This window comes from Ambystoma mexicanum, chromosome 14 (genome assembly GCF_040938575.1).
Source record: "Ambystoma mexicanum isolate Mex_15411 chromosome 14, UKY_AmexF1_1, whole genome shotgun sequence".
Classification (NCBI taxonomy): Eukaryota; Metazoa; Chordata; class Amphibia; order Caudata; family Ambystomatidae; genus Ambystoma; species Ambystoma mexicanum.
Window position 1 is genome coordinate 572,665,114 of NC_090940.1, and position 15,561 is coordinate 572,680,674.

Genomic DNA, 15,561 nt, shown 5'->3' on the forward strand with positions numbered 1-15,561 from the left:
ATATAACTATAATTTGTGGGTAAGGGAGAACCCCCTCTCTGTCAAATTTTGAAATGACTATGACACGGAATAACCCCAAACCATGCATAGATCGCAAGTCAACGCTTCGTGCCCAAAATGTTTCGGACCAGTTCCAAATCCGTCCAGGCAGTTTAGGCTGTGTGCTTTCGAAAAAAGTGACCTTTTTTGTCTATGGGAAAATGAATGGGAAGTAGGCATGTGTGGTTCCCTCTTTTTTTGTTCAGTGACATATGTACACCGGGTGCTTTTCTTCACTGGGAGTCAGGAACTAAAAGTGGGAAAGGTGATATAATTGACGACCTTACCCTTCTCATATGTTTGTTTGTTTTATTATTTGTAATGCACAACATACCCTAGGGCAGAGGTCTTCAAACTGTGGGGTGCGCCCCCCCAGGGGGCCGCAGCCGCATCCCAGGGGGGGCGCCAGAGCCCAGCATGAAATGAAAAAAACAAAAAGATTGGAGGAAATGGGAAGGGGCAGCTCACATGGTCAGACTGGGCCATACAACGGTCTTAGGCACAAATGAAAAAATGGCCAGGAGTTGCAAATGGATTTTCAGTTTAGTCAGACTGAATAGCACCCAAGGGGTTGTTTTTTGTTCAAATGTAACCAAATGATGATAGTTAAAGAATATTTATTCAGCATCAATGGTCAAAACTACTAGCTGCATAGTGAAGTAACTCCACAAACTGGCCCACATTGGCCAAAAAGTGGCCCATTTTGACTGCCCCACACTAGCATTTTGCATTTTTGGTACAGTCATCGCCCTATGGCCCTATAGGCCAGTCCAAGCCTGCTGGCTCATCCATAATGGATGAGGGGGCGTCCACTCAGTTTGCCTTTGACAGTTCATTTCCCCAGCCGCACATGATCACTGAGCCATGCAACGCAGGGGGTGTTTTGCTTCGCCAGCCTTGCATAGCTCATTGGAAATGCTGGCTGGGGTACTGCGTGTATGTATGTGCGAGGGGGTGCTCCTGCACCTCCTCACACATACGGACAGAGCAGCCTGGAGCGGGGCATTTTAGCGACCACATGAGGTACGTTTATGGTGATTTACTTGTTATTTATATGTGTATGGATGTGTGCATGCTTGTGATATGGGACTGTGGTGGGAGCAGGATGGGCAGCAGCACTGGGATAGTAGTGGGAGTAGGGTGGGGAGAGCCCAGGGTCTCTACTGGGAGTAGGGTGCGGTGACGGCACGCAAACGTTCATAGCGATTTCTACATACTGTCCATCAGGCACTTTTGGGGGGGGGCGGCCTGCCCAAACTTTGCTCAGGGGGGGCACAGGCCCAGAAAGTTTGAAGATCACTGCCCTAGGGTAACAGGGCCCAGCAGATACAAGAATATGCAAAGCTTAGTTACACAAGATTAATATTTACATACAGGTATGAAATACTTAAAGGTATATACAGATAGATCAGTTTTATACAAAAGAGGTATATGCAGATAGAACATATTTAAGATAGCGGTGCAGGAGTAAAGATACAAGCGATACATACAACTTACTTATAATAGCAGAATATACAGGTATGGGTGCTAGTGAGGTGGGTGTGTAGAGGTATGCAGTTAGGGGAGGGGTAGTTATGGCTCCTTGTAGAGGGTCCTGAATGCTTGCTGCATTTAGGTGAGCATTTGCTTACAACCACGTCTACATGTGATGGGCATTCCCTTTCAGCCATAGGATAGTGTTGGTCCTAAAGTCTTGGTAGGGGAGGTTAGTTCTCAGTGTGGGAGGTAGGGAGTTACACAGTTTAGTTGCTTTCACCAGGAAACTGTTGCCACCGATGGTGGAGCGATTGAAATTAGGGATAGAAAGGCAGTCTTTATAGGCTGTTCTAGAGGTTCTCAAGGAGATCTGTCTATGGAATATGTTGACCAGGTAAGAGGGCACAGCGTTATTAAGGGATTTGTGGGTGAGTGAGACGGTTTTTAGGTGGATTTTATCCATAGTTGGGAGCCAGTTTTTCTGTCGGCTACTCTCAGAGATGTGGTCTCTTCTGGATAGGCCCAATGCCGCTCTAAGGGCATTATTTTGTAGGGTTTAGATTATTCTAATGGTAGCTTTAGTTGTCCTAAGATAAAGGGCGTTCCAATAATCAAGGTGGGACAGGATGAGGGCTCTGGCCAGGGTAGTGAAACTAGCGTCAGATAAAAATGGTTTAGCTGTGCGGATAAGTTTGCACATGTAGGCTGAGGAGGATGCTAGAGAGTTGACCTGTTTGGCAAATGAGAGTTTTGAGTCTAGGTAGAAGCCTAGCGTTTTTACCTCATGTCCTACTTTGATGATATTGCCTTCAATTACGAATGAAGAGTAAACTGGACCTAGTTTTTTTTTTAATGTTCTGACACTACTTTCCTTAGGGTTGAGTCACATCATAAGATACATACACATAGGGGAAGAAGCAAGTCTGAAACACAGCAATCAGTTCTGTGCATGAACATAAGCGGTGAGGGTATGAACACTTTCTGGTGGTACTCCTACTTTTTTGTTTACTTTACTTTGTCTATGTATACTCATATTTATATATGTTGTGGTCTCTTTATGTGTTGTGTATAGTAGGACAGTAATATAGTAAGAGAGGCATTCGTAGCTACTTATTGCATGTGTCACACACCCGAAAGCTCTCAAACAAAAGCATTCATCATTGTACGATCCAACTTCCGAAGATTTTGATTATTGCACCTGTATGATGCATGCTGTAGACAATTGCTATGTTTCTACATGACTGGGCTCAAGTACTGGAAAGAACTTTGTAATGCAATGGTGTTTATAGCAATACTTTGCTTAGAGAAATATGTATCTCATGATAGTTCTTCCATTGATTTCTGATAGTTTTCTGCCAACATTACTATGACAATCCCTTGTGGAGACTGTTTATGAAAACTATATACACATGTGATGTCATCAGTCATGTCATGGGTGTTAGTCCTTGCAGTGCAGTGCACAGAGGTAGCGCGAGTAATGGTTGCTTAGCTTACCATAACTGGCAAATTGAACCATAACGTCCCTTTAACAATTTTTTTTTTCACTGAATTTCATTGGCTTTTAGCAGGATATTCTTAGTTTGTAAAGAAGAACTGTGCAACAAGGTGCAACAGCTGGCACCGCGTTAATGCGGACAACAGTCGGAGACCATGCGTCTGTTTGCGGAATTCGCGTGGCATCCAACCTGCTGAAGAAGGCAGGTGCTCTCTTACATAGTGGTACCAATCACCAAACGAAAAGAACATAGACAAACAGCACCATGTGCAAGAATTGACAGGGAAAATAGAGTAGGTTTGCAAAATGTGTACTTATGAAGCAAACAGGACAAAGCATAGGGAGTAAACCATAACATATGCATTAACAACTGAAGTGACGTCTGCCTTCACCAATCTTACCGCACTGCTACTGTAAAGGGGAACAAAGAACGAATGGGCAGAATAACGACTGGAAAGTGCCAAGACCTGAACATCACTACAACGTTGTCTAATAATTGCACAGGTGCTGCAGTGTGCAATAGTACAGAAGCATAACATGTCTTTTTGTAAAGCAATATTGGCAACCACCCTAGAGTGGCAGGAAGAAAATGTCCCTCATGGCGCAATGACTTTCTATAGTAACCCCAATGGAACACACAGTGCAGTGAACCATAAATGATGTAATATATATTGCTTCATGTACACCAAACACATTCTCTTTTCGGTAAGAGAACATATTGGAAAGAAAAGCAAGGCAGTACAAGTGGCAACCCTTCCACAATAGCATACAGACATAGGAAAGGCGAGAAACTGTGTGCATAAGGACTGCATGGAAGTCAAAGTTGAAATATTGATGAACAATTGTGCCGCATTAAAGGTTGCGTACAAGCATATATTTTGGTCAAAATGAAACAACGCTGGCACACCTGCACGTGTACTCCTTCCCCATGTCAGAGCCCGCCATTCCTTAAAAACAGTTTCATGTGAGACGTTACGGTAATACATCAATCTCTTCCTCCCCTCACAACTGAGTTGTGCAAATCCCCATTTCCCCACAATAAGTATCCACTTCAGCTACCCCTTCCCTTTCCAAATGGGGTGTTTGCATGTGTACAAGTAAATGGAAATAATGAGAAGGTTGCTGAGTGTTTGTGTGGTATTCTTTTTTACCTGAAATGGTGTTCTGACTCAGCGGAACACAGTCCTCGTTGCAATGGCCGCCATTAAGAAAACGGTAGGTGTCCTACGGACACTGCACCTGTCCGGCCTATCCACAATGACAATGGAGGCATCCGTATGCCGCCACCAGGCACTGCATGTCTGCATGTTGTCCACCACCTATTAATGCATGTGGGAGCGGACATTTGTGTGTAGTGCAAGTACACGCATGTGTATGTTTTCCTCTGTGTCCTGGTAACGTCAACACTGTGCAGCATATGCAAAGGAACGTTAATTAGGTCAGGGCATCCACCCATGTGCTACGGGTAGCTATACAGATAAACGTCCTACCTGCTGTACCATATAAATAGCCTGTGTCTCCCAAAATGGTTGGCGCACATGTGGCACGATTTTAGTCAGTAGAGAAGAGGCAACGGTGTGCATAGGACACCCATGCACGTGCGAACAATGGCTTACGCCCAAAACGCATCCAGCGAACAACCGTCCCAAAGGAGAACAGTGGCGACTTCACCATGCGACCGCACCCATGCTCCGCATGGGCCCTTATTTCAGGGACAGGAGCCGGCCCCTCGAACAGCAGCAAAGTACAGTGTTGAGCAATGTACGGAGAGTTTTTTGGAAAGTACACGCTTACAAACACACCACAATGTACTGTTGCTCATGTATGTATACTTTGGAACAATGTAAGCCTGCTTTCTGGGTGAAGGTTGTCCACAGCAACCCTACAAAAGGGCACACCCCAGAGGTGCTGTGCAATCTGTTTGCAGCTTTTCAGAACAGAGTATCAGGCTACATAGGTTTGCCTGTAAGTAATGGTGCACCAAGTCTGCTGTGCTACAGTGTGTCTGCAACTAATAGCAACCATGTCAGTCCAGTTGAGTAGGCACAGTAATGGAGAAAATTATGAACGGGCCTTGCTGTGACCCACACCTGCAGCTGCGATAGCCTCTATTGTCCCAATATCATGGGTAGCTAGCGGAAAAGGGGAGTATGCGCACATGCCTTTCCCCAAGGACAGCGAGGGATGTGTCCCTATGAAGCAGAAACATTCCTTCTTCTCTTTCCACTTTCATCTTTGCAGCACACCGTCATTGCGTACTATTAAAAAGTTCCATACACTTCCACCAATTACATTGAAGAGCTCTCCATGTAACAGTATCAGTTCTGTACAACAGCCCTCTGCATACACACCATGCCCAGAAACGTTGTTGCGCAATCCCTGTGGCTCCTCAGTCCCATTTTCTTGGCCGCCATCCTGAAAATCCCTGGATGTGGCTTTCATGCTGCGTTCGAGTGTGGGGGAATAACTTGCAACCATGAAACGGTGAGTTTGTTGTAAGGGGCGGCTCTGAAAAAAGCTTTTTTTTAGATGCTTCTAGAGAAACCCCTTTTTTATATTTGATTTTGTGTTTTCTTGTGTGGACATTTTTATAGTAAACTCTTCACTGCATCTTGTGGACGGGCAAACAAAACATCATTACCAATGGGCGACTAAGAAATGACAGCCTGCTAGTGTGCTGTCAATGGACAGCACGTCCAGTAGAAAGTTCAGTAAAAGGATGCAAGGTTTGTGCATCCACATTCATCCACTTGCAAACCCATCACCACAAAATGGAGGTATAGAAACTTTTTCTGCACTTTGTGAATGACTGTGTTATAAGTGCCTCTGCGCACAGTATCTGCCACTGAGTGGCCATTATGTTCTTTTAAAGCATGCTGTTTTTTTCCCATCCCCTGCCATGAAGTGGCACTTCATTGATATGTGCTTGCAACATTCTCTTTTACCCATATCATACAGTGTAATATCGAAACAGGAACTCTCTGCTTTCCTTCCGACAATGCTACAAAATGTTTTCCCCACAAACCAACCTCCTACATAAATCGTAAAAAAAATGCCACTAATAGCAGCATTGAATGTATCATACCAAGCAAAAGCAACTTTGCACAAGAACACTGTCTGCACAGTTGTACTTTTGTTTAGGATGCACTATTGCAACAAGCTCTTTTTTAAATCTGCCCCCTTCTACTCTCTGCCCTCTGGAACGCACCCATAAGAGAAGTGCGTGACTTGGGATGATATCTCTCCTGAACTGAAATGTCACCAATAGCTCCCAGTGGCTGTGAGGAATAAAGTGAGAAGACTTTGCATTGTCCAGAAGGCCTTCTGGGCCCTGGGACCTCAATACCTTCAACTCTAACTCCCTATATATCTGCATGTGCAAGCTCTTCCCTCATCTGCCTCCAACTCCCTCAGGGTCATGCGCTTCTGCAAAAAATCAGTCGGTGGTAGATCTGCTTTTTCGCATGGGGCCTCCCTCTGCAAACGCCTCCCTGCCTCCCTGACACTTGAGGGGAACCATTGCCAGTTCCGGAAGCACCTCAAATCCTTTCTCTTTGTGTCTGCTGTTTCTGCTCCTCTCCCCGGCTAACTGCCTGATGTAAACTGATTCTGCACTGCTTACCTGGCGAATCTGTGATGTCAGTCCCATGTCAGCTCCCCCTCACCAGGCGAACCCCTGCACTGGCTTTCTAGCAAACCCTGCACTTCAGGGCTGTTTTCTGTATGCCTAACAGTGCATCCTGTAGGATTGTTCAGCGTGTTTTGGGAGCACAGAGTACAGCACCACTGCACAGGATCAATGTATAGCATGTTTTTTTTTGTTTTTAAGTGCAGCGCCACTGCATGGGTTTGGTGCATTGATATAATGTGGTACAGCAAGATATGTGTTATCGAGCATTTTTATGCAGCGTCACTGCATTGGTGGTGCATTGCTATGATGCAGTTGTTTCAAGCTATGTGTTGCCAGTGTAACATGGACATAGAAGTAAGGGCAGGTTATTCAGTCAAAAACGATTTTTACATATAAAATGCAAATACATTTTTCACAGTTAAAAGCACACATCTGTACCTTCAAAATGCACAACATTTCTCACCTGAAATGCCTTTGTTGCAAGAGACACATTTGGTAATTAACAAACTAATCTCACTAACAAGACTAATAATTATAACTCATTAATAAAAGAATGCGTCTTCACTGCAAAATGAGGCCTACTCTGAAAATCAGTTTTAAACACACATTCAAGTTTTTTTCTTTAATGTCGCAAAAATCTTTATTCAGTTATCTTCAATAAATACTATACAAAAACAAGTAAAAAGTTCATACAGTTGGCCATATGGTTTTGTAGCGCATTGTCGGATGTTTACAGACGCAAATCTGTCGGTTCAAGTTGGGCAGAATTTGAGGGCAGGAGTTTCATTTGGTCCACATGTTTGGTGGGATTGGAACAGGGAGGGAGCAACCACTACTGTTGAGGTAGTCTTAACTCAAGCAGTAATCAATGTACAAGTTTAGCACCACTTCTGGAGGTACGGAATCTTTTCATCGGTGTCCCTGATAAATTGTAGCACGATTAGTGTTCTGTCTCTAATTGAACTAGACGTAACGAGACGACCAAGGACAGAATACCAAAATTTCCGGCAACAGGGTGCCTTCCAAAATATTTATTCAAAGCAACAGAACAAAAGATATACTCCAAATAGCCCCAACATGAACAAGCCATGCTAGAAAAAATCTCCAGGTTCTTTGCTTGGGTGGTCCACCGTGCAAGCTCCTCGTGGAGGAGGCTTAGATCAGGTCTGCCACATTCATAGGCATTTCCTCAATGGTGGTGTTTTAAAATGTCTCAATGTCTTTCAGGGTTTGCTTGTCCTCCTCAGTCACCATGTTAATGGCCACACCTTTCCTACCGAATTGCCCTCCTCCGCCAATTCTGTGGATATAATTTTCACGGTTGGTCGGTAGATCATAGTTTATGACCAAGGAGACTTGCTGGACGTCAATGCCTCTGGCCAGTAAATCTGTGGTTATAAGGACACGGCTGGAACCAGACCGAAACTCCCGTATGATCACATCTCGCTCTTTTTGGTCCATATCTCCGTGCAGGGCCGAGACTGTAAAGTCACGAGCATGCATCTTCTCTGTGAGCCAGTCGACCTTCCTCCTTGTGTTGATGAATATCACAGCTTGCGTGATGGTCAGAGTTTCGTAGAGATCACACAAGGTATCAAGCTTCCACTCCTCGCGTTCAACATTCACATAAAATTGCCGGATACCCTCCAAGGTCAGTTCTTCCTTTTTAACCAAGATACGGATGGGTTCTCGCATGAACTTCCTTGTCACCTCCAAGACATGTACTTCTTGTCACCTTATCTGCGCACCTGACACAATTGGCCCGTATGTTTACTTATTGTCATTGTTCTTTTTGCCATGTACTATACCTTCCCCTCCCTCCACCCATGCACTTGAGCGATCTAAGTCACACCTGGCCTAGTAGGGTTGTTGTCTCTGTCGCCTCTCTGTTTCCCCTCCCTTACCTCATTGTGCTTTGCTAGACGTGTTTGTAGGCGCATTACGAATGATATAACATACAATTGCACATCATATGATATCATACACACAATGCATGCACCACAGTAGGATCCTTGCCACTTAGTACACTGCAAAGTAGTTTTTTGTTTTCCGCAGTACCCCAATCACTGCACACTTTTCAAGAATTATCACGCACATGCAGCACAGCTTGCATGTTACTAACTGTAAACAAATACATACAGTAATGCATACACCCAGGATGCATGCCCCTTACCTTGCACACTTCCACCATAGCCTTCTGCACTTCTTTGTGCTAATTGACCTTCTGACACAGTATTTGCATACACATGAGACCCACCAACCTTATAGAGCAGTGTCTTTCGCTCCACAGTTTCCTTTCCATGGCTCCCATCCAGAAGGTGGCTGGATGTGGCACGTGGAAGCGTGAAAGTACAGCGTAATCTATAAAATACTTCAAAGTGCATTACAGTAGTTAGTAATCTGCGCAATGCACACTATTTAAGCACCTACACTATGCAGTTGAATCCTATGCACTGGTACACACATGCTTTCTCACCACAGCACTCAATGGACACACTGCAGAACTGTTCACTCCATAAGCTCCTGCCTTGAACTGGAAAATGTACCATGTGCGAACAATGAGCACACCCATGGAATCATCAATGCATGCACAACTCACAAACCACACACGAAACGCAACAATCTCAGGAGTAGTTGCAAGCAACTCACATAGCAGTTTGTGTAAGGAATCCAGCCATGCATCTAAGATGTTAGGCCCTCACCACAGACAGCACAAACTAGTACAACACATGTTTTACTCCTTAAGTCATGTGTATTGCACTCTCCACCTGTAATTGCGCCTGCCAACTTTCACCCTGGCCACATCTTTACATGCATGGCTCCATGACGTTGTGTTGCCTGTGCTGAACGGTATGTGCGTGGCTCTGTACATTGTCCATACTGAAACTTTCTGATGCTGATGACTTCCTTTCACCGCACAATGTATTCAAACACTTTCTCAATCAAGGATCTTATAAGGGCCTAAACATAGTAAATGCAAATGGTGACATGGGGCTCCCTATTGTGCATCATGGGCAATGATGACCACCATATGCTAATGTAGGCGTAGCAGCTCACTTCTGGTGTTCTACCAAGTGCACAATGTCCTCCGCAACCAGTGTGTGCTACTCACCAACTTCAAATGCATACAGAGTGACAACTGAGTCACTGCATTATCTTGTGGTGGCCGTGATGAAGGCCTAGTATGTTGGGTGTATGGCATATGGCCTACAGCCTTCGGTCAAGCAACCTACAGTCTAGGCCTTGGCCACACTCACTGCAACATAACAGAGCCATGCAGGTGACCATGTAGGCATGTGCCAGAATTCACAAAGGCAACATACGCACCAGCGCTTCCACCCAACCGCCACACCATGAAGCATGTGTTCCACTTACCGTAATGCAGAAACATATTGCTGTGTTTGGCACTGCTACTGACTTTCAATCACAAAGCATTATAAGCATTCCAACCAAACAAGACGATCTTCACAACACTGGGCCTGCTCCCAACACTCTAGTACGTGCATAGAGCCAATGGTGCATAGTGCACTGCAACACTTACTAATCTGTGCAATGCACACTATGCAAGCACATATAACAACCAGTTGCACCGTGACCTCTTCCATATGTACACTATTTCGACACACTGCACGACTGATCACTGCACCATCTCCACCCATACACTGACAACTGTAGGTAGTTCTACCAAACACCACACCCATGCAACCTACATTGTGTGCACTGCAGCCGAACCACACACAATAAGCAACAATGTGGCACCTACTTTCAACCAGTGGACATACCTTTTCTGTGCTAGGGCTGCAGCCATGCATCAAAGGGGCTATGGAATTACCTCACACAGCACACTATAGTACATGCTATATTTAAATCTTCATGTCTTGTGGAAAGCACTCACCTACTGCAAATGTGCTTGCCACCACTCATCACAGAAATACATCGCTGCTGCAGCTTGCATGTCATAACGAAGGCTGCCTGCAATGACCACACAAGATTGTTGCCTGTTGAGGTATCCGGGCATTGGCAGAACATGCTCAGATAGCGCTGGCACACCACCGTCTCACTCCCGAACCATTTCCATCCCTTCTTCCCACCACCAGATGCCGTGCACTATGTTTTTCAGGCCCTTTCGCCGCCGCATTGTCCTCCAATATTACATGCCGCTGTCATGGAATATGTTTGACAATTTGTGACACACATCCCCTCACCGCACACTGCAGTGCAATCAAAATTTTGACTGTGCAGCGAACAGGGAAATGGGAAACCTGAGCACAGCCAGATATGACTAATTTTAGTGCGCACACTGCTACGTGCAAGAGGCCCAGCCATGCACACAATGGCTTAGAGCCTTGCCACACATACCAAAACACGATCCTCAGATACACCATGGGACATTTCGCAAAATCTTTGACGCACAGCACACTTCCCTCCAGCCAACCACCAGCCACGTCCAATGTTCGTTGACATCACAGCGTATTGCAGAACAATGAGACTTTGGTCCACGGAGCGAACAGGGAAATGGGTCTGCGGAGCAGACCCAGATGCCACTAATTTTTTTAGATGTACATTTCAGTTCTTTGCAACAAAAGTACTGGTCCGATTTCCACCAAACACACAAAAGCATGCTTTCTGACTCAAGCCCCCGCCCCTCTCGCAAATGTGGTGAAAATCCGTAACGCTGTTCAGCCTGTAGCCATGCACAAAGTTTTTCCCCATTTAGTTCATGGGAAAAAAAAAATTGCGACCCCCATATAACTATGCACTCCCCCTGCACGAAACCTCACCCAACTTGGTGAAAAAATTCAGAGCTGGCCATATACTTTTTTTTGCAAAGTTTGGTGTGGATTCCTCCAGGAGAAGCGAAGTTATAAGGTGCTGAAAAAGTGGTCTTCCTATGAATTTAGCAACTTAACTATAACTACACGGCCCGCTACCGTGGGCCGCGGGCCGTGTAATATATATATATATATATATATATATATATATATATATATATATATGGAAAAAACAAGGAAAGGTGCGCACTCCAATTCTCTGCATATCCTTCCAGGCCACTGGTGTACTCCTCCGACCGGTTTCTGTGCCAATACAGGTCATCAGGGAGGCTGGGTGGACGTGCAGCTCACCGCAGGTGCAGGTGATAAAAATCTGCTGCAAGGGCTACTGGTAGATGTAGTCATCTGGTCAGCAGAGAAAACGCTCACGCCCAATCCTACAGTGGAGAAAGGGGGGGAGTGTAGCCTCAAGTGAGGCACTCCAAAGCCGGGCATATATAACCCTGGTGCGGCACCCTGTCAGGTCTTGAGGATTCCACCCCTCAAGATCCTGCAAAATATGGAAAAAACAAGGAAAGGTGCGCACTCCAATTCTCTGCATAACCTTCCAGGCCACTGGTGTACTCCTCTGACCGGTTTCTGTGCCAATACACGTCATCGGGGAGGCTGGGTGGACTTGCAGCTCACCGAAGGTGCAGGTGATAAAAATCTGCTGCAAGGGCTACTGGTAGATGTAGTCATCTGGTCAGCAGAGAAAACGCTCACGCCCAATCCCACAGTGGAGAAAGGGGGGGAGAGGAGGGAGTGTAGCCTCAAGTGAGGCACTCCAAAGCCGGGCATATATAACCCTGGTGCGGCACCCTGTCAGGTCTTGAGGATTCCACCCCTCAGGATCCTGCAAAATATGGAAAAAACAAGGAAAGGTGCGCACTCCAATTCTCTGCATAACCTTCGAGGCCACTGGTATACTCCTCCGACCGGTTTCTGTGCCAATACACGACATCAGGGAGGCTGGGTGGACTTGCAGCTCACCGAAGGTGTAGGTGATAAAAATCTGCTGCAAGGGCTACTGGTAGATGTAGTCATCTGGTCAGCAGAGAAAACGCTCACGCCCAATCCCACAGTGGAGAAAGGGGGGGAGAGGAGGGAGTGTAGCCTCAAGTGAGGCACTCCAAAGCCGGGCATATATAACCCTGGTGCGGCACCCTGTCAGGTCTTGAGGATTCCACCCCTCAGGATCCTGCAAAATATGGAAAAAACAAGGAAAGGTGCGCACTCCAATTCTCTGCATAACCTTCCAGGCCACTGGTGTACTCCTCCGACCGGTTTCTGTGCCAATACACGTCATCAGGGAGGCTGGGTGGACTTGCAGCTCACCGCAGGTGCAGGTGATAAAAATCTGCTGCAAGGGCAACTGGTAGATGTAGTCATCTGGTCAGCAGAGAAACCGCTCACGCCCAATCCCACAGTGGAGAAAGGGGGGAGTGTAGCCTCAAGTGAGGCACTCCAAAGCCGGGCATATATAACCCTGGTGCGGCACCCTGTCAGGTCTTGAGGATTCCACCCCTCAGGATCCTGCAAAATATGGAAAAAACAAGGAAAGGTGCGCACTCCAATTCTCTGCATAACCTTCCAGGCCACTGGTGTACTCCTCCGACCGGTTTCTGTGCCAATACACGTCATCAGGGAGGCTGAGTGGACTTGCAGCTCACCCCAGGTGCAGGTGATAAAAATCTGCTGCAAGGGCAACTGGTAGATGTAGTCATCTGGTCAGCAGAGAAAACGCTCACGCCCAATCCCACAGTGGAGAAAGGGGGGAGTGTAGCCTCAAGTGAGGCACTCCAAAGCCGGGCAGATATAACCCCGGTGCGGCACCCTGTCAGGTCTTGAGGATTCCACCCCTCAGGATCCTGCAAAATATTGAAAAAACAAGGAAAGGTGCGCACTCCAATTCTCTGCATAACCTTCGAGGCCACTGGTATACTCCTCCGACCGGTTTCTGTGCCAATACACGACATCAGGGAGGCTGGGTGGACTTGCAGCTCACCGCAGGTGCAGGTGATAAAAATCTGCTGCAAGGGCTACTGGTAGATGTAGTCATCTGGTCAGCAAAGAAAACCCTCTCGCCCAATCCCACAGTGGAGAAAGGGGGGGAGTGTAGCCTCAAGTGAAGCACTGTAAAAGCTGGGCATATATAACCCTGGTGTGGCACCCTGTCAGGTCTTGAGGATTCCACCCCTCAAGATCCTGCAAAATATGGAAAAAAACAAGGAAAGGTGCGCACTCCAATTCTCTGCATAACCTTCCACGCCACTGGTGTACTCCTCTGACCGGTTTCTGTGCCAATACACGTCATCAGGGAGGCTGGGTGGACTTGCAGCTCACCGCAGGTACAGGTGATAAAAATCTGTTGCAAGGGCTACTGGTAGATGTAGTCATCTGGTCAGCAGAGAAAACGCTCACGCCCAATCCTACAGTGGAGAAAGGGGGGGGAGTGTAGCCTCAAGTGAGGCACTCCAAAGCCGGGCATATATAACCCTGGTGCGGCACCCTGTCAGGTCTTGAGGATTCCACCCCTCAATATCCTGCAAAATATGGAAAAAACAAGGAAAGGTGCGCACTCCAATTCTCTGCATATCCTTCCAGGCCACTGGTGTATTCCTCCGACAGGTTTCTGTGCCAATACACGTCATCAGGGAGGCTGGGTGGACTTGCAGCTCACCGCAGGTGCAGGTGATAAAAATCTGCTGCAAGGGCTACTGGTAGATGTAGTCATCTGGTCAGCAGAGAAAACGCTCACGCCCAATCCCACATTGGAGAAAGGGGGGCAGTGTGGCCTCAAGTGAGGCACTCCAAAGCCGGGCAGATATAACCCCGGTGAGGCACCCTGTCAGGTCTTGAGGATTCCACCCCTCAGGATCCTGCAAAATATGGAAAAAACAAGGAAAGGTGCGCACTCCAATTCTCTGCATAACCTTCCAGGCCACTGGTGTATTCCTCCGACCGGTTTCTGTGCCAATACACGTCATCAGGGAGGCTGGGTGGACTTGCAGCTCACCGCAGGTGATAAAAATTTGCTGCAAGGGCTACTGGTAGATGTAGTCATCTGGTCAGCAGAGAAAACGCTCACACCCAATCCCACAGTGGAGAAAGGGGGGCAGTGTAGCCTCAAGTGAGGCACTCCAAAGCCGGGCATATATAACCCTGGTGCGGCACCCTGTCAGGTCTTGAGGATTCCACCCCTCAAGATCCTGCAAAATATGGAAAAAAAAGAAAAGGTGCGCACTCCAATTCTCTGCATAACCTTCCAGGCCACTGGTGTATTCCTCCGACCGGTTTCTGTGCCAATACACGTCATCAGGGAGGCTGGGTGGACTTGCAGCTCACCGCAGGTGCAGGTGATAAAAATCTGCTGCAAGGGCTACTGGTAGATGTAGTCATCTGGTCAGCAGAGAAAACGCTCATGCCCAATCCTACAGTGGAGAAAGGGGGGGAGTGTAGCCTCAAGTGAGGCACTCCAAAGCCGGGCATATATAACCCTGGTGCGGCACCCTGTCAGGTCTTGAGGATTCCACCCCTCAAGATCCTGCAAAATATGGAAAAAAACAAGGAAAGGTGCGCACTCCAATTTTCTGCATAACCTTCCAGGCCACTGGTGTACTCCTCTGACCGGTTTCTGTGCCAATACACGTCATCAGGGAGGCTGGGTGGACTTGCAGCTCACCGCAGGTGCAGGTGATAAAAATCTGCTGCAAGGGCTACTGGTAGATGTAGTCATCTGGTCAGCAGAGAAAACGCTCACGCCCAATCCCACAGTGGAGAAAGGGGGGGAGAGGGGTGGAGTGTAGCCTCAAGTGAGGTACTCCAAAGCCGGGCATATATAACCCTGGTGTGTTACCCTGTCAGGTCTTGAGGATTCCACCCCTCAAGATCCTGCAAAATATGGAAAAAACAAGGAAAGGTGCGCACTCCAATTCTCTGCATAACCTTCCAGGCCACTGGTGTACTCCTCTGACCGGTTTCTGTGCCAATACACGTCATCAGGGAGGCTGGGTGGACTTGCAGCTCACCGCAGGTGCAGGTGATAAAAATCTGCTGCAAGGGCTACTGGTAGATGTAGTCATCTGGTCAGCAGAGAAAACGCTCAC

At 46.9% G+C, this 15,561-nt stretch overlaps 1 protein-coding gene across 1 annotated transcript; it reads right to left on the reverse strand.

The window, feature by feature from the left end:
• Positions 1-7,254: 7,254 nt before the first annotated feature.
• LOC138526975 (eukaryotic initiation factor 4A-I-like) lies at positions 7,255-8,359 on the reverse strand. The gene has a single exon (XM_069637931.1). It carries the CDS (start codon positions 8,334-8,336, stop codon positions 7,845-7,847), a length of 492 nt encoding a protein of 163 aa, XP_069494032.1. The 5' UTR covers positions 8,337-8,359; the 3' UTR covers positions 7,255-7,844.
• Positions 8,360-15,561: the final 7,202 nt, after the last annotated feature.

Coding starts and splice junctions, on each gene's coding strand:
- LOC138526975 (XM_069637931.1), bottom strand. CDS start 8,336: ATGCGAGAACCCATCCGTATCTTGGTTAAAAAGGAAGAACTGACCTTG.